Genomic DNA, 18677 nt, shown 5'->3' with positions numbered 1-18677 from the left:
TTATCTTATCTTATCTATATCTATATCTATATCTATATCTATTATTTATGACTTGTGTAATGTGTATCTATCTTTTCTGCAATTCTGTTTACATTATCATTTCTGTCTATCTATCTATCTGTCTGTCATCCATCCATCCATCCATCCATCTATCTATCATGCATCTATCTATCTATCTATCTATCTATCTATCTATCTATCTATCTATCTATCTATCTATCTATCTATCTAGATATACCTATCTATCTACTTTCCCTCTCTCTTTCTATTCTCTCTATCCTGCAATTATGTAGAAAAAGACACGGGGCAAGAATGAGTGTTATCTTTTTCTGGATAGTGCTGATACAGACGGTGGTTGATTTCTCTCTCCAATCCAAGCAATCCTGGTGCCGTGTACATATATATGTATATACATACACTGTATCTATCCAGCTGTGCTGAGGTTGCTGTCTTGTTACCCTTTAATCCTGCTCTCTGTCTTGCTCCTGTTTAAGGAAGCCTTCAAGCAGAATGCCAAGATTAATTTGACTCTGCTTTCTTTCACACAGAGACGGGGGAAGCAGACATACGTGCTGGAACAAACATTAAAGCGGTTTTCCACAGCAGCACATGGGTTGGCTTCGGGAGAGCTCAAAAAGCATCAGCGAGGCAGGTCAGGCCTGGTTAGACCTTGTAAAAAAAAAAGATTCTGTATTCTTTTTTTATTGTTTTATTTTACAGTCTCACTATTTTGCTGAATTTTATGGAGGCTATGTTTTATGAGACACTGTGGCTCAGTGGCTAAGACGCTGAGCTTGTCAATCGAAAGGTTGGCAGTTCAGCGGTTCGAATCCCTAGTGCCACATAACGGGGTGAGCTCCCGTTACCTGTCCCAGCTTCTGCCAACCTAGCAGTTTGAAAGCACGTAAAAAATGCAAGTAGAAAAATAGGGACCACCTTTGGTGGGAAGGGAACAGCGTTCCGTGCGCCTTTGGCGTTGAGTCATGCCAGCCACATGACCACAGATACATCTTCGGACAGCGCTGGCTCTTCGGCTTTGAAAAGGAGATGAGCACCGCCCCCTAGAGTCGGGAACGACTAGCACGTATCTGCAAGGGGAACCTTTACCATTTTATATGTCAAGACCGTTGGTTCTACCAATAAACTTAGTTACAGTGTGTGCGAATGGCATTCAATATCCTTTTTCACATTAAGCTGCAACAGCAGCTAATGAGCTAAAGAGCTACCTACAAGGCTGCCAGAAATTCAAGAAAGAAAAGAGGGAAAAAAAAAAAGATTGAGAAATGTAGTCCAGTTTAACGCCGCCAGGATAAATAGCTGGGACTCCCAAGGTTGTGTCAGGCGGATAGTAAGAGGCTAAACGGTCTGTTTGATTTGGGTGTCTCAGTTCAGGAATTGGGCTTCATTCCAACTTCCTAATTCTTTGTAACGTTGAGGTCAATAGAAGGAGGGATAACGTATCCGCTGCTTATCTTGTCCTGGCTATTTTGGATAAGAGAAACACTTTTTTATGTGCTCAACACCAGGCTGGAAGTTTCTCATTCCAAAAGGGTTTGGATCAGTGGTGAAATTCAAAAAAATTTCCCTACCAGTTCTGTGGGCGTGGCTTGGTGGTGGGGTCATGTGACTGAGTGGGCGTGGCCAACTCTTTTTTTTTTTTTTACTCTGTAGCATTTTTTAACTAAAAAAAGTTTTTGAAAAGTTCCAACGGTCAGCTGTGACCGCGATCGTCAGAACCTTTGTTTTTTACTTTTTTAAAGTATTTTTTTTACTACCGGTTCGGGCGAACTGGCTCAGACTAGTAGCATTTTACCCATAGTTTGGGTCCATCCTTCCAAGACTTGGTATGGAAGTCAAGGTAAATTTTGTAAGTGTCAGGCATCAAAGATCAGTTCCAGGGCCTGAAGGTCCAATTAAATTGATTTATTGCTACTCAGGCCTATGCGCATGATGATCTTCTCAACTAACGTTGATCACCTGCTAGGAGTTAGATAAGTGTCGATGGAATTCAGGGGAAGTTGGACTTAGTCTGTTTGTGGCTATGCAGGGATTCTAGGCTGATTTCTCTCTTGACACCGCCCTCAGGTTTTGCCAGTCCTTCTCCTATAGTAACTGACAGAAATGTAGAGATGATTTTTCAGAAATCTCTTGGCTGGATAACCAATCAAGATCTAAAGAAGAGTCGATTGATGTGCTTTGTTAATCCCAGAAGCAGGAGTGGGATTCAGTTGGTTCGGGCAAATCGGCTGTTAATTTTAATCTGTTTCACCGAACCGGCTGTTGCAAGGACTGGCTGACCCCACCCACCCCATCCTGTCCCTCCCAGGCGTTTCCATGCAGCCTGTTTTGGATGCCAGGTACCCAAAGTACCAGAAGTCTGGAAACGGGCCCATTTCTGGCCTCCAGAGTCTGGAGGAGGCTGTTTTTGTCCTCCTGGAGACTCAAGGAAAGCCTCCGGAGCCTGGGGAGGGCGAAAACACCCCCTCCCCCCACTGTTGTGCAGGAGGCAGAGTAGGCCACCCCACCATGGCCATGTTTACCCAGCAATCGGGCAGCGAACCGGTTGCTAAATTTTTTCACTCCCACCCCTGCCCAGAAGGCATATTGGCTGCTTGTAGATGTGGCCAGAGATGGGTCAGTTGAGTAAACCTTGGGTAAAATTATGTTCTTCATTAAAAAAAAAAATGGCCTTCTGCATTCTTGAATTGCATTGTCAAGACGAAAAACCGGAATCCTACGAGTAAGCAAATTACTGCTTTGGAAAGTCCTACGTTGTACAATTTAGAAATAAGTCCTCTTCTGGAAGGCGAGGTGACCCCTTTTTTCGACTCGTCATGCTGCAACATCACACTGTACTAACGATGCTCGGATTTATGTCCATCTTCTGCTCCACTCTTGCTTGTTCAGCCCTCTTAAGGGCCTTTCTGGACAATTAAAATTTGATTTTTGTGCAGCCCCCGCGCTTTCTTAACTGGATTTTTTTTGTCTAGCAAGTCCAATAAATGTCCTCATTGGCCATCTGCTGGGGGAACAAGCTTCATCTTTTAGCTAGTAATTAATGTTTCTTGGTTGGTATTCAAGGAATAACGTTCAAGAAAGTCGTCTCGGCTCCCTGGCTTTGAAGTGTGTCAGGAAAGATACTTTTATGGGGAGAAAAAAATAGTGTTGTGTTCTATGTTCTCATTTGTCATTTGACCACAGCACAGGGTTTGTTTTTTTTGTCCCAAAATCCAAAACACCAACTCAGTAGACAGGCCAAATCCAACATCCGCACCTATGGTTCTTCCGATGTTGCAGGATCCTCTCTCTTCCCAGGGGTGAAATCCAGAAGGTTCTGACAGGTTCTGGAAAACCGGTAGCGGAAATTTTGAGTAGTTCAAAATGCCGCCTCTGGCTGGCCCCAGAGTACGGCGGGAATGGAGATTTTGCAATATCCTTCCCCCAGGAGTGGGAAGGGAATGGAGATTTTGCAGTATCCTTCCCCTGCCATGCCCACCAAGCCACATCACGCCCACTAAGCCACGTCCACAGAACCAGCAGTAAAAAAATTTTGAATTTCACCACCGTCTCTTCCCCTTTAGCTAAGCAGGCTGGGGATGATGGGGTTCACAGTCACCTTGAACCGTAGGACGGGCGCAAATGAATTTGAAAAATAAATCAATAACTTAGCAAATCCATAGGATCCCACCTATTCCTACCCCTGATGCTACCTTTGCCGTTAAGTAATCGTGCACGCCACGCCAAGAGATGAAATTAAAATAAAGGTAGCCTTCAACTTACTACAGTTCATTTAGTGACGGTTCAAAGTTACAACAGCAATGAAAAGCAATGGGCCTCTGTGGCTCAGACTGCTAAGACAGTCTGTTATTAACAGCAGCTGCCTGCAATTACTGCAGGTTCTAGTCCCACCAGGCCCAAGGTTGACTCAGCCTTCCATCCTTTATAAGGTAGGTAAAATGAGGACCCAGATTGTTGGGGGCAATAAGTTGACTTTGTATATAAATATACAAATAGGATGAAGACTTTTGCTAACATAGTGTAAGCCGCCCTGAGTCTTCGGAGAAGGGCGGGATATAAATGCAAATAATAATAAAAAAAGTGACTTACAAGCATTTTTCGCACTTAAGGACCATTGCAACAGCCTCGTGGGTCACATGATCAAAATTCAGACACTTGGCAACTGGCATGTACTTGTGACTGTTGCAGTGACCCACCCAGGGGGGTCATGTGATCCTCTTTTACGACCTTCCGCTGAGCAAAGTCAATGGAGAAGCCAGATTCATTTAACGACCGTGTTAGTACCTTAACAACTGCAGTGGCTCACGTAACAACGGTGGCAAGAAAAGCCGTAAAATGAAGCAAAACTCACTTAACAACAGACTCTGTTGTTTGGGGCTGTATTGTGGCGGTAAGTTGAGGACTACCTGTCATTTATGCCGTTTTCCCGTTTGGTTCAGGATACAAGCCCGAGGAAGAGCTGTAAAATTTATTCCTGATCGTCGTTAAGCAGCTCTTAACTACACAGGCCTTGTTTTTCAAGCGATTTGTTTCATGCTGTGGGAATTAGACGTTCAGTTTTGGTTAAGCCGAGCGAAAGGATGGTGAACTTTATGCCGACGCGTGCAAGTTTTGAAAGGGGAGATTTAGGCAGATCGGTTTTCCTTTAGTCCTGAAGTTTAAAAAAACGGGGGATATAAATTCATACGCACAGACCCCTCGTCCTTCTTCTAAGCTTCTTTCTGCCACTTTACAAATGTGATTTTAAGGCTTTTAGGATAGCGGCCCCCAACTTTCTGGACACCAGGGTGTTGTGGCCCGCCAGCTGCCAGCAGACCTGGCAGCAGACTCGGATGATGAGGAGGTTGGGGGGAGGAACTTGGGCCAGTTCTGGAGTCTGGGGAAGGCTCTGATGGATGTTGTGCGTCGGACGCAGAGATAGAGCCAGGGCCGTCCAACATTTCCCAGCCACCGGAGAGGCAGCTGCCTTTGGAAGCTGAGATGAGTGAGGAGGAAGAACAGCTGGGGCCTGTTCCAGATGCACGTATGCGCACAGCAGTTAGGAGAGGTGAACAAAGGAGGACAAGGAGTCGACTCGGGAAGCAAAGCACACGTGGACGCTGAACAGCCCCTCCCTGCCCGGGGAATAGATAGGAGGAAAGGGGAGTGGTTGTCGTAGAAGACAACCGTTCGTATTTCTGGAGGTTTTGCTCATTGTGTTTCGTGCATCAAAGGCTGCTTGCCAGAACTTAATTTGCAGCATTTCGGCTGTTATCGCAAGGAACTGATAAGGTCTGTTGCTACCATTAACTCCTCGCAGGAGTCTTGCCTTGACTTTTCGGTGGGTGAATGCAATTAATTCACAAGAGGTAAATAAAGAGGGGTTTTTTTGTGCAAGCAGGAGTCATCAAAGTGTTTTTCACCTTGAGTGGTGCAGTGGCCCAGAGGTGGAGCTCTCTCCTCACCAATCAGGAGGCTGTGAGTTCGATCCTAGGTAAAGGCTGATATTTCTCTCTCTGGGCACCATGAGAATATATCTGCTGAACAAAACTCTGCATTGGTGACAGGAAGGGCATCCGGCCAGTAAACACTCCGCTCCAATCAATTGCCTAGGCTCCACCCTGCAAGAGATTATGATGGCAGTCAAGAAATTCCCCAGCCTTAACTAAATGGTAATTTTGAGAGCCCTGATATGTTTGTGTGATTTTACCCTTCCATTTGCCTAAGGCATGCAAGAATCCTCCAGCCAGCCTGCACTGCACAGATTAGATAGTCCTCTCTTTACAACCGTTCGTTTAGTGACCGTTCAAAGTATGTACTTATGACGGTTGCAGTGTCCCTGGGTCACGTGATCCCCTTTTGTGACAAGCAAAGTTCTTGGGGAACCCAGATTCACATAACCACTGTGGTTAAGAAAGGTCATATTATTTAAGTACTGCCTCACTTAGCAACAGAAATTGGGCTCAATGGTGGTCGTAAGTCAAGGACTACCTGTACAGCTCAACCTGCTTTATAATGCAGGAAGTAAAACCCACTGCTTAAAACTGTGTGTAGCTTTCACGCTTTTTCTTCTTACATAAAGCCGCCGAAGCACCTTTTGCTTCCTGCTCCTTTTCTCCTTCCCCAAGTTCGGATGTTCCATCACTTTACAAAATGGAAATCTGTAATTTTATCCTTTGTGCCTCTCGCCCGAGTCCTTTTCTTCCCCCTGCTAACGCAGAGTGCTTTTGCTAGAAAACAGCGTGAGCCTGATAAAATATCGATCCTGGCAGCTTTTTATAAGGTGGCGGATTCAAGCTCCAGCAATGGTCTTTGATGTGCTCCAATTTCCTTCAGGGGGTTTTCGAGGAAATTGGAACAGGCAGCCGAGGGAGAATTGCTCAGCCGGCAAAAATAAATAAATAAAAATAAAACCTTTGTTTTGGTGCAGCGTCGCCCTGCTCTGAATTCAAGTCTCCTTTCCTTACTCTGCATTTGACTAGATCTCTTTTGGAGAATTTTTGCTTTTGATTAAAGGTAAAGGTTCCCCTCGCACATATGTGCTAGTCGTTCCCGACTCTAGGGGGCGGTGCTCATCTCCGTTTCAAAGCCGAAGGGCCAGTGCTGTCCAAAGACGTCTCCGTGGTCATGTGGCCGGCATGACTCAACACCAAAGGCGCATGGAACGCTGTTCCCTTCCCACCAAAGGTGGTCCCTATTTTTCTACTTGCATTTCTACTTGCATTTTTTATGTGCTTTCGAACTGCTAGGTTGGCAGAAGCTGGGACAAGTCAGGGGAGCTCACCCCGTTATGCGGCGGTGGGGATTCAAACTGCTGAATTGCCGACCTTTTGATCGACAAACTAAGCATCTTAGCCACTGAGCCACCACGTACCTATTGCTTTTGAATAAAATGGGATCGTTGGAACAAAAGAGACGAAACGCTCATTCCAGAGCTGGTGCAAAGTTTAGCGAAAAGCTGGAGGATAATTTGATGATGAATTTTTACTTGCGATGGATTGATCCACGTTATGCAAACTCTTTTTTGGCTCGGTCTCTGGTAGCGGTTTCAAAAAAAATACTCCTCAAAAAACAAGGAACTGCTGGAATCCCCTCAGCCTCTGCAATCAAAACAAGGTTGCTTTTAGGTAGAGAGACAACAGTGTGGATCATATGAGGCCCCATTGCTGGGGCCTCATATAATATGCCAGAAGGATCAAATCTCTGTGACGCTTTGGATTTGATTAAAGTTCTAGATAACCAGGATAACAGAATCTGGAGAAGAGCTGTAATTTGAAAAAGCGTCTCAGACGAGACCCTCGCTAGTTTTCATGAAGGTGTAAACAGAGCAAGGGTGGGGTGGGGTGAAGCACATTTAAACTTGCCAGATTATGTAAATCTTGGAATAAAAATAAAAATCCGTGTTCATAACTTTGCACTGATGACGTTACCTAGTTGGGTCATGAAACGTCTGCAAGAAAACCACCAAGCTCAGAGAGCACCAAGGACCCATCATCCATAACTCTGGTTTCCTAGCCAGGTCTCCTCGCTGTCAAGGTTCCAGAAAAACCTCTTCTGCATAAAAAAAACTCAGAAGCCATTGTCTTTCAGAGTCTCACAAGAGTTGACATGCAACCTTATCCTTCTCAGAAACACCCATATTTTTTTTTAAATTTGCATTTATATCCCGCCCTTCTCCGAAGACTCGGGGCGGCTTACACTATGTTAGCAATAGTCTTCATCCTATTTGTATATTTATATACAAAGTCAACTTATTGCCCCCAACAATCTGGGTCCTCATTTTACCTACCTTTATAAAGGATGGAAGGCTGAGTCAACCTTGGGCCTGGTGGGACTTGAACCTGCAGTAATTGCAAGCAACTGGGTTAATAACAGACTGCATTAGTCTGTTGAGCCACCAGAGTGACAAACGGCACCAGCTAAATAATCCAGGAAGGTAGAACAACTGTTAAGGAAACCACATCCTGACCGAGAATAAACAGGCAAGCTACCATATGTAAACACCCGTCAAACTTCACTTTCCCATGCCCTGAAGATGTTACCTAGCTTGGCCTTGGAATGTCTGCCAGAGAACCTGAGAAAACCGGTTGCACCAGTTGTCCTAATAGGTAGGTAAGGAGTCAGCAACCTGCAGCTCTAGAGCTGCATGTGGCTCTTTCATCCCTCTGCTGCGGCTCCCTGTTGCCAGCTGGCTCCACAATTGATAGGTTAGGACAGGTAGAGGAAAAAGGACACCGCGCTAGGAGGAGACTCTACGGTGGGGGAACTGGACTTCTGGTTGGCTCCAGAATTGAACATGACCCATGTGCCCCTCCAAACTGTGAATCATGATCCACCTCTGTCAAAGGTCTAGCAGCGTTAATAGAAAGAGCATGTTGGTCTGGTCAATAAGCCATTTATTTTCCTTTTCTTTTTTTGCCTCCAGGCAACCCCTCTGTTGTGTTTCGATTTGACCCACCCACTATCTTTCTCCCCTCCCAAAACACTCTGAAGTCAATGCTGGGTTTATCTTCGGGAAGTGGAAGGTTTCAGATGACAGGGGAGGAGGCTGGAAAAGGATGCATGAAATAGAGCAAGGAAGAAAAAAAAAATATTGGAAAGAAAACAGGAGAAGAGATTGACTGAATAGGTAAAACACCAAATTGCTGTGGCTTTTGGTTCATTCCTCAGAGGGCTTTGGTGGAAAACTCAACAAGACACAAAAGTTGAGTCAGTGATATTGTTGTGGCCCGTCAGTGGAACAGTGAGGAGATTGGGAAGGATCATGGGCCAGTCCTGGAGTCTGATGAAGGCTCTGATGAGGGCTCTGTGTTGGAGGCAGAGAGGGGGTCAGGGCCGTCTGACACTTGTCAGCTGCCTTCGGAGTCGGACATCAGTGGGGCAGAAGAACAGCCGGACCCTGTTCCCAGTGTGCGCATGTGCTGAGCCGCCAGGAGAAAGGAACAGCTAAGGAACAAGGGTCGACTCAGGAGTAAAGCCACAGGTGGACGGTCAATGGCCCCTCCCATAGAGAATAGAGGAATGAAAGGGGAGGGGAGTTTGCAGGAGACAATTCGTTCAATTCATGAGAGTGAAAATCTGTTCCTGACTTCTTGCCAAGTGTTGTCTGCTACAGAGTGGTGTGTGGAAGATACCGGCCTGGCAGCTCTCCGAGCCTGATAAAGGTCTGAAATTGTGAAATCTCTTGAAAGACTGTTTGCTGGGACTTTGCTGGAGGGGAATTCCCTTTAAACTAAATAAAAGGGGTTTTATCAGGACAAGGAGTTGGCTTTGTGCTTTTGGGAAGCCTAGGTCAGAACACATATTGCCGGGGAGGGGGGGGGGAGCCGAATCACAGATACCCCTTTAAAGCTCAAAGTTGGAGACCCTGCGAAGGTACAGTTTGTGGTCTTCACCAGGCTTAGCATCACACGCGTGAGAAATGAACTCTCCGTCAATCAGCAGTGCTTTCAACGAAGAACAGCCTATAAAATCTCCAAATGGCCATCGAGATGGTTTTGGGGTACATTGGCACCAAGAGTCAAGTTTGCTCCCCAACTTTGCTGCTTCTAGAGAACACCGTTCTAGAGGTGGGAAGTTCAAGTGAAGAGCACCAAGGAAAAACCCAAATCTTATGACCACCTGAATCTCATTGTTGTGGTCCGTCAGCAGCCTATGGAGCTGGCAACGGTGTCGGACACCAATGAGGTGGAGGTGGGGCCAGGGCCATCGGGAAAGTGAGGTGCGGATTCCAGAGCCTCCAGAGACTGATAGCAGTGAAGCAGAGGAACAAGAGGAGCCTGTTCCTAATGCACGCATGAGAAAAGCTGCCAGAAGGCAAAAGCAGCTCAACCAGAGAGGACCGCTCAGGAGTAGGGCTAAGAGATGATTGGCCCCTCCCATAAGGCTTAAAACAGACCAGCATCAGCATTTCAGCTTTGACAGAAAACAACATTGTAGCTGCGTCTTCTGCTTCATCCTCTGCTTCATGTATGTCTTTGTTTTTGTGGCTTCTGGACGGTTGCCAGGAAGGGCCTTTGGCAGTTTGCCTAATTGGACTAAGGTTTGTGAGATAACTGAGGAATTTGTGTTGGGAGGCATTTGTTTTTCTTTGAGTTGAACGACGCTGGGAATGAAGTAATTCCCAGCTGTTCGAATAAAGTTTGTTTTTCCACGGACTGAGTTTATTACTACCTACTTGGGCCTGGGTCACAACACTCATGTAGCCTGCTGTGTGGACTCTTTATCAAACTGGGTGGGGGTAGGGTGTGTGACACTGAACTCAGAAAGTCTATGGAGATTCATCCAGATCCTGGTTGTCCCAAAGTTGCTTTTTTTCAAGAGGCAACTGGACTTTCTGGATTTTCTTTGAAGACGTTTCGCTTCTCATCCAAGAAGCTTCTTCAGTTTCTGACAGAACGATGGAAGAATTTATGGTGAAATGTAAACTTTGTTACTACCGATTCTGTGGGTGTGGCTTGATGGTGGTGGTGGGGTAATGTGACTGGGTGGACGTGGTCAACTTTTTTCTTTTTACTTTTAAAAGCATTTTTTCTACAACATCTTCGGCCGAAGAGGTTTCTAGAAAAAATGCTTTTAAAAGGCTCTTGCGAACCCAGCTGAGCTGCGTGATCATCAGAGGCTTTTTTTTACTTTTAAAAGCATTTTTTTTTAGCTGGAAGATTTTCAACCCCCCGATTTATTCTTCCTTGCAGACAGCTGGTCATTTAGTACTCTTTCTGTGAGTTGTTGAGGCCACTTGGAGGTTTATCTGTGTCCTTGCGGTCACCCGAATAGTGCAAATGTGTGTGGAAACTACTCAGGTGACCCTGAGGACACAGATAAACCTCCAAGCGGCCTCAAGGACTCTCTAAAAAGATGCAAACGACCAGCTGCCTGCAAGGAATATAAACCCTTCCATTCCCCATCATCCGGTCAGAGCTGAAGAAGCTTCTTGGATGAGAACTGAAACATCTTCAAAGAAAAATCAAAAAGTCCAGTTGCCCTTGGGAGGGGGAAAAAAAGAGCACCTTTCGGACTGAACTCAGAAAATTTGCATCTGTTCCTCTGCTCAGAGTAAGTAGTACACACGCACACACATTGCTAAATGGTTGTGATTTGTCTCTCTGATCCAGTTGTAGGGGCAGAGTTTCTTTGGGGCAGAAACTCAAATTGGGCCTTCATAATTTCTCTGCCCAACCAGCCAGTCGAAAGATTCCTATAAAGACGTTACTCCTGTGTGGGCTCCTCGGTGCTCTCTTTCTGATCTTTCTTGCAGACTTTTCGTGACCCAGCTAGGGAACATAATCAGTGCTAGAAGGGAGCGGGGTTAATCGGATAGAACTGATGTTCCCCAGTTGGCTCCTGAAATGTCTGTAAGTAAAAAGCCAAGCTCGGAGAGCACCAAGGACATTATCCTTTTTCCCTCCTTCACTTTAAAAACATGAATCCCTTCCAGCACTGATGATGTTACCTAGTTTGGTCATGAAACGTCTGCAAAAGAATCACCACCACCAATCAAGCTCACCGAGTATTAATTCCAGCTCTCCTCCTCCTCTCCGTAAATCCCACCCCCTTCTATCATGTTTCCCCCAAAATAAGACCGGGTTGTATATTAATTTTTGCTCCAAAAGATGCATTATGGTTTACTATCTGGTTAGGCCTTATTTTAGGGGAAATACAGTACTAATGCATCCGTCTGCTGACGATCTTAACTGGGGCTTATTTTGGAGGTAGGTGTTCTGTCTCCGTCCCCACTTCGGAGCAATGAGCTGGCCTTCAGCCAGTGGATTCACGGCTCTTATCAGTCCTGGCAGAGAAATTGCAGCTGCCTGCCAAAGTTCAAACAAATGACTCACAGAGTAAGACTTTCAGCTCTCTTTGAAACGGTTCAGCTAATTTTTGCTTCCGGTGGAATGAGAGCAGTCCCAAATCTCCTTATATATCCTGTGGGGTGGGGCTCCTGCCCCACCCTTCCTTTTGATGATGCCACCTCTCTAATCTTCTGAAGCGCGGGTCAATCCAAGCTTGATTATTATTATTATCAGCTGGGTCTGAAGGCGTAGCCTGGGGAAGGGAGAATCAGGGGATGATGGCCTCATTACCTCCTCCGACTGGCCTGGTTCTGGCTCCTGGAGCCAGGCCAAAGGAATTGGTGCTCCTGAGGTAAGCCTTACTGGCCCTTCCCCCTCACTCTCGGAGTCACTTTTTGGGCATGGGACCAGGTTCGGGGGCTGGAGTCACAACAGTAGGGCTTATATTACGAGCATCCTGAAAAGTCATGCTATAGCTTATTTGGGTCTTATTTTCGGGGAAACAGGGTAGCTCTGGTGATGTTACCTAGTTGGGGATTAACTGTATTAGTGAAATCGCCTCCAAGGTTCTTGCATATGCATACAATTAGGTTATATGCTCTAATTAATCCCTACATTGCATTCGTATCAGTATGAGTGGTGCGATGGCCTAGAGGTGGCGCTCTCACCTCACAATCAGGAGGCTGTGAGTTCGATCCTAGGTAAAGGCAGATATTTCTCTCTCTGGGCACAATGAGAATAGATCTGCTGAACAAAACTCCTCATTGGTGACACGAAGGGCATCCGGCCAGTAAAACACTCAGCTCCATTCAGTTGGCCAGAACTCCACCCCGGCAAAGGGATGATGGGTTTGTTAAAAGAAGAGGATTGCATTTGTATCAGTAGTTCTTTTTTTACCCTTAGAAACACCGAAGAGGATTGGGTTGGAATAACGTTAACCAATAACCAGAGAGTGGTTCTAGAAACCGTTTTTTTTTTATAAAGTCTACCTATGTTAAGAATTCAATATTGGTGTACATTTATATTAACAAGAGTATTTACATGTTGCTTTCTTTTGTTGCTGTTTTTAAAACAAGAAGTCAAAAAACTCTAATTTTCTCCATAATATAAGGCAAAAGACAAACAGTTTTTGTACATTATTATTAATTATTATTATTAATTAATTTTTTTTAATATATATCTGTAACTTCAATTTCAAAGTACCAGAGAAACCAGTGGCCTCGATTCAGGAACCTCACAGTGGACTGTATGAAACTATAGTTATCTCCATAAATAATACTTTTAAGAAACCCTGGATGTATGTTTTTTTTTTTGTTTTTTTTTTACTTAAGGATCTGAGGCCACAAAATTTAAACTAGAAACAAAAAATTCTTTTTTTCTTTTCTTTTTGCGTGTGTGTGTGTGTGTGTGTGTGTGTGTGTGTGTGTGTGTGTGAACGAAGAGCACAAAATTTAAAAAAAAAATACATTCATTAAAAATGTTCCTGGCATTTGGGGCAAAAAGAAAACATCAAAATAAAATATACAAACCTGATAATAGTTTAAAACTCAGCACAGAAGCAAAAGGAGGGGGGGGGGGAGAAAAAATAAAACCAGGAAACGAGAAAAACCAAAGACCTATATATTAAAATTTCCATATTTTTTTTTTCTTCAGCAACCGTGCGGGTCGAAAGGTTTGTCACCTTGGATGCCCCCTTCCGCGCGTCCCCCCCCTTCCCCTCCCTTCCATCGCTTTCGCAACTGTGCTTCATGTCTACAAATTTTACAGTTTTTTTTTAAAAAAGAAGTTTACAGCAGTGCATTTTTTTTAAAAAAAGGGTTTTTTTTCCCCCTGCCGTTCCCCGTCCTCCTCTGTTTATACAGGCGAGTTTGAAAAAAAAAATTTTTTTTTTCATCCTGCAGGCGAAGCCGCCGGGAACTATCGTGCCTCGACTTCTTTGGCATTTCTAGAAGGGGAATAGTCCCGGGATTCCGGGTTTGTGAGTGGGGTAGTCCGACGAGGGGAGGAGGGTCTCGTACTACTCGCCGGGACCAATGGGGGAGGAGCGCTGAGCGCGGCGGTGGGCGGGTTCCTGTTTAAAATCCCGTTGTGCATGGCGGCCGAAGGGCTGAGTCTGGGATAATGCATGCTGCTGAGATGAGACATGAAGGAAGGCATGTGGGCCAGGTGGCTTTCGATGGGGGATGTGTGCAAGTGATGTATTCGGGCACGCTCGAGTTCCTCCCGTAAGTGCAACCTCTCCCTCTCTTCCGCTTGTCGGAGCCGCTCCTGTTCCCGGCGGGCTTCCAGAAGGTTTTCGTGGTTGTAGTCGTGGGGTTCGCGGTCCCGGTAAGAGCGCTCGTGATCGTAAAATCCCGAGGCAGCAGGAAACCTGTGGATGGGATCTGCTCGGAGCTGGAAGTCCATCCGGCGATGTAGATCTAAGCTCCGGTAGGCGTCGCGTAAGGGGTCCCTCATGGGATCCCAGGAAAACCCTGGGTGGGGTAGCCTCTCCCGTCCCGTGAGCGGGTTCATGCCCATGAGCGGAGTCATCATCCGGCTACGTTCCAAAACGTTCATGTTGTTCATCTGGTGGACGCTGCCCATGGAGATGGGCATGGCGGCCGCCATGGTGTGGGGCAGGGGTAACCCGTGCAGAGAAGGGGGCGGTGGGTGCTCGGTGCTTCTGGGATGCTGCGAAGTTTCCGAGCTTACCACCAAGACGTCGCTCTCCTCTTTGCGCTCTTCTTTGACTTTGATGTCGTTCTTGATCTTCTGGAGGTCCGTCAGTAGCTCCGGCTTTCTCTCCACGTCCTTGTTCATCAGGTTGCTGAGTTTCAAGCTCTCGCTCAAGGCCGGTTTGCTGTAGGGAGAGACCGACTGGATTACAGGCTTGGTATTGTCCTCCAGCGATCTCTTTTCATGGCTTGGAGGCTCCTTCACCGGGGAGCGGCTTTCTTTGATCTTCTGGTCTGCCACTGGAGGAGGATCTCTGAGCCGGTCAGGAATCTCTCTCTCCAGATCTTTAGATCTGTCTCGGTCCAGGAGGGCAACTTGCCGGCTGGAATCGCTCGCAGCCTGGCTGTTGCTACGGATGAGGTTGCTGATTTGGTGCGTCACGGGAGCTGAAGCCGGCGAGGATCGGTTTGAATGCCGACTTTTATCTAGAAGATCCCTGGAGGGAAAGAGATTGAGACTATGAGTGTCACCGTACAACCGTTTTGCATTATTATTCAACAGAGTTGGCAAACGTGGTTGTAGATCAAGTATGTATAATGTGTGCCAGCAAAAAAAAATTCACCAGATGTGCCACGTACTATTATAATACCACTATGGTGGCTTGATTCATATCACAGGCTAAGTCGCTCTAGTTAGTGAGATGGATGGCATGAAAACAGAGAGAGAGAGAGTGGAAGGAAGGGAGGGAGGAGGGGGAGAGAAGATAAGCAAGGTAGAGAGAGAAGAAAGGAGGGAGGAGGAAAAGAAGGGAGGAAGAGAAGGAGGAAGGAAGGAAAGAAGGAGAGAGAAGAGAAGAGGTGGAGAGAGAAGAAGGGAGAAAGGACAGAAAAGAGGGAGGGAGGGAAGAGAGAGAAGAGAAGGAAGAAAAGTGGCGAGAAGGAAGGAAAAAAGGAGAAAGGAAGGAAAGAGGGAGGGAGGAATTGATGAAGAAAGAAAGGAATTGATGAAGAGAAGAAAGGTGGGGAGAGAAGAAAGAAAGGAGGGTGTCAGAGTTCCAAGTAACACCCCCAGCGGAAGAAAACTCTGAGGCTTGATTTTCAACGAAAAAGATGGCTTCCAGGCCTGAGAGAGGAAAGAAGGAAGGAAGGGCGAAGGAAGGAAGGAGGGAGAGAGAGAGAGAAGAGAAGGAAGGTGGACAGAGAAGGAAGGAAGAAAGGAAGGGAGGAAAGAAGCAGGCTAGCAAGCAGGTAGGTACTGGGTGGGTTTCCACAACACACTGGACCTCCAAGCTGTGAACGCCAGTCCATTTTTGCAAAGGCCACCATGACCATTTCGGCCAAATGTCCCCCACCACCACTCCCTCACCTCTCCTTGTCTCTCTCTTCTTTACTCGAGGAAAGCTCCCTCTTCTCGGAGTCTCTGTCTCTGTCGTGATTCGTCACCGAGGAACTCCGCTCGGTGTCTCCCGGCTTGGGCCACTGAGGTGGCGTGGGAAAAGAGGGTGGCGTCCGGTGCAGCCGGTTCCAGGGCTCGTGGGGGCTGCCGAAGCTCTGGACGTTCGGCCCGTCTTTGTGAGCAAAGATGCTGCTGTGACCTGGGAACCGAGAGAAAATGGTAGAAAAGATTGGGCTCGCTCCGGGAGGACAGAAAGGAAGTTCAGTCTTATATAGGATTGTGCCCCTCCCCCCCCCCCAAAAAAAGGCCAATTGTTTTATTTATCTTTTTCGTCCTGGAAAAAGAGAAAGGGAAGGGGGAGGATGAACAAGTCCAGGGATGGGATTCAGCCGGTTTGGACCGGTTCGGGCGAACCGGATGTTAAGTTTAATCTGGTTCGCTGAACCGGCTCTTCCAAGGACTGACTGACCCCGCTCACCCCGCCCTGCCCCTCCCAGGAGTTTCCACGCAGCCCGTTTTGGATGCCAGGTTAAGTGCAGCGTGTGCATGGAGGCTCTGGGAGAGCAAAAAATGGGCCTACTGGAACAGGGGTCTCCAACCTTGGTCCCTTTAAGACTTGTGGACTTCAACTCCCAGAGTTCCTCAGCCAGCGAAGTTGAAGTCCACAAGTCTTAAAGGGACCAAGGTTGGAGACCCCTGTAGTGGAAGTACCGGAAGTCCAGAAATGAGCCTGTTTCCAGCTTCCGGAGGGCCTCCTGGAAATAACAGCAGTGAATCGGCTCCATGGATGGAAAAAGGAGCCATTGAAAGTCTCTGCCGGCAAAGAAAATCTGAATAACTGCATGGACGTAATGAGGGTGTTTGGCCTAAAAGATTGCAGGTGAATCCCAAATCGCGCAGCTCCCTGCTGTGACACTCGGAGCTAAACTGAGCCTATTGTGGCGGCTAAGGAGGGTTTATTGTGAGAAATCAACCCGTTAAAAGAGGATCAGCTGTCTACCGGATAAAGCGGGCATGGAGATGGGCCATGAATCAGCTGAGTAGAAGCACCATTATCCAGATCTGCCACGAGTATCTCTCTCGGGTGAGAGAGTTGGCAACTCACAAATCTGTGGGGTCCTTGGTGCTCTCTGAGCTGGATGGTTTTCATGCAGACGTTTCATGACCCAACAAAGTAACATCATCAGTGCTAGAAAGGAGTGGAGTTTTGCTCTCTGTTCCACTCCCACCTAGCACTGATGGTGTTACCTAGTTGGGTCATGAAACGTCTGCATGAAAACCACCCTGTTCAGAGAGCACCAAGGACCCCACAATCCTCCTCCTCCTCCTTCACTCTACAAACCCCTCTCCCTTCTAGCACTGATGATGTTACCTAACTAGGTCATGAAACGTCTGCAAGCTCAGAGAGTGCCAAGGACCCCACAGCTGAACCCTGAGCTACAAAGACTCTCTTTTATCGGTACTCGTAATTCTGTTGGCCACTCAGCTTGGCGTTCCCCAGTTGTGTTGGGAACGCCACTCCCAAATCCGTAACCAGGGACAGCTCCTGAAGTTGGCAATGGACAATTTGGGGGAGGGGGTGTTCCCTGTCTCCCTGCATCTCTAGACGTTGAGGAAGGTGATGGAGCTTCCTTGAAGAACATCAACGTCTACTAGAAGTTCTTTGCGTTCATGAAATCGTCCCCAAGGGTGATGGCTTTGTGGCATGTGCTCTGGTTTTTTGGGGGGTGGGCTACTGAATGAATTGGATGCTTTTGAAAATTCTGGGTGTTGGGTCTGTATTTACGACTGCACACAAAGACAACAATCCTGAAAACACGTAGACAGTTCCAGTCTCAGCCCACAGAGCAATGTATGTTCTAGTGCAGGGGTCTCCAACCTCGGCAACTTTAAGCTTTGCTGGCTGAGCAGTTCTGGGATTTGGAAGTCCACAAGTCTTAAAGTTGCCAAGGTTGAAGACCCCTGTTCTGGTGTCTCTTTGGTCACACTAATTTCCTTCCACAAAGATTCACCCCTCCAAATCAAGTGGCTTCATTTTTCTAGTTTTATGAGCCTCAATCCAGCAGGGCCATGTCTCTCCAGGAAGCTGGGCCTAGTTAACGGAAACCCTCCTGACGTCTCATGATTGCGAATGACCTCCCAGGATATTTTTGGAAGACGCAGGAACACAGGAGCAGCACAGTTTACACAGGTGGAATTCAAGTACGCGAGTCTATGTTTAGCTCTTTTTTCCTGGATGCAACAATCAGGCCATGCAGCTACTTTCCAAGGACCATATGACCATCCGGGATTAAGAGGGATGGTCGGGACACCACTTCATCCCTGAAGGAAAAACAGAACGTTCTAGCATTCCCTGGAGTGTTCTGTCCTTCCCTGTTGCACATTTTGCACATGCTTGCAGTAAGTGACATTGTGAACAAGTGAACTAGAGTAGAGTTCAAGCTGTCTGGGGTCAATCATTCTACGTTCACACGTCTATCTTGGGAACATTAGATCTTGGCCGGTCAATGCAGGCCACTGCTTGGCCATCAGATGTCCTCCAGAGGTCAGCTCCCTTCCTCATGAATCTCACTCCAGCAGGTCTTCTCTTCAAAAAGCTCAATCCAATGAAGGAAGCATCTCAGCATGGACAGTCCAAAAATATCTCGGGATCATGCAGTTCCCTCCCCCGCCAAAATGGAGTTAAGAGAGGATGATGCCTTGATTGAAACAACAGAGTTGATCATCTGTATCCCTGCCTCTCTCTCTTTTTTATCATATCTTTCTTTCTATCTATCTGTCTTGTCTGTCTGTCTGTCTCTCTCTCATTCTATCTCTATCTGTCTGTCTGTCTGT

At 46.7% G+C, this 18677-nt stretch overlaps 1 protein-coding gene across 8 annotated transcripts in view; it reads right to left on the bottom strand.

Annotated features, from left to right (window-relative positions):
- Positions 1-13193: 13193 nt before the first annotated feature.
- FBRSL1 (fibrosin like 1) overlaps positions 13194-18677 on the bottom strand; it is a 652986-nt gene continuing 647502 nt past the window's right edge. For all 8 annotated transcript variants that reach the window (XM_058158844.1, XM_058158850.1, XM_058158847.1 and 5 more), the window contains 2 exons: positions 15813-16041; positions 13194-14943 (listed from right to left, as the gene is read on the bottom strand). In XM_058158844.1, the coding sequence (XP_058014827.1) occupies positions 13707-14943; positions 15813-16041 (1466 nt within the window). In that variant the 3' untranslated portion in view covers positions 13194-13706. The remainder of the gene's footprint in view (positions 14944-15812; positions 16042-18677) is intronic.

This window comes from Ahaetulla prasina, chromosome 15, assembly GCF_028640845.1.
Source record: "Ahaetulla prasina isolate Xishuangbanna chromosome 15, ASM2864084v1, whole genome shotgun sequence".
Classification (NCBI taxonomy): Eukaryota; Metazoa; Chordata; class Lepidosauria; order Squamata; family Colubridae; genus Ahaetulla; species Ahaetulla prasina.
The sequence above is the reverse complement of the archived record's forward strand: the minus strand, read 5'-3'. Positions and strand labels throughout refer to the sequence as shown.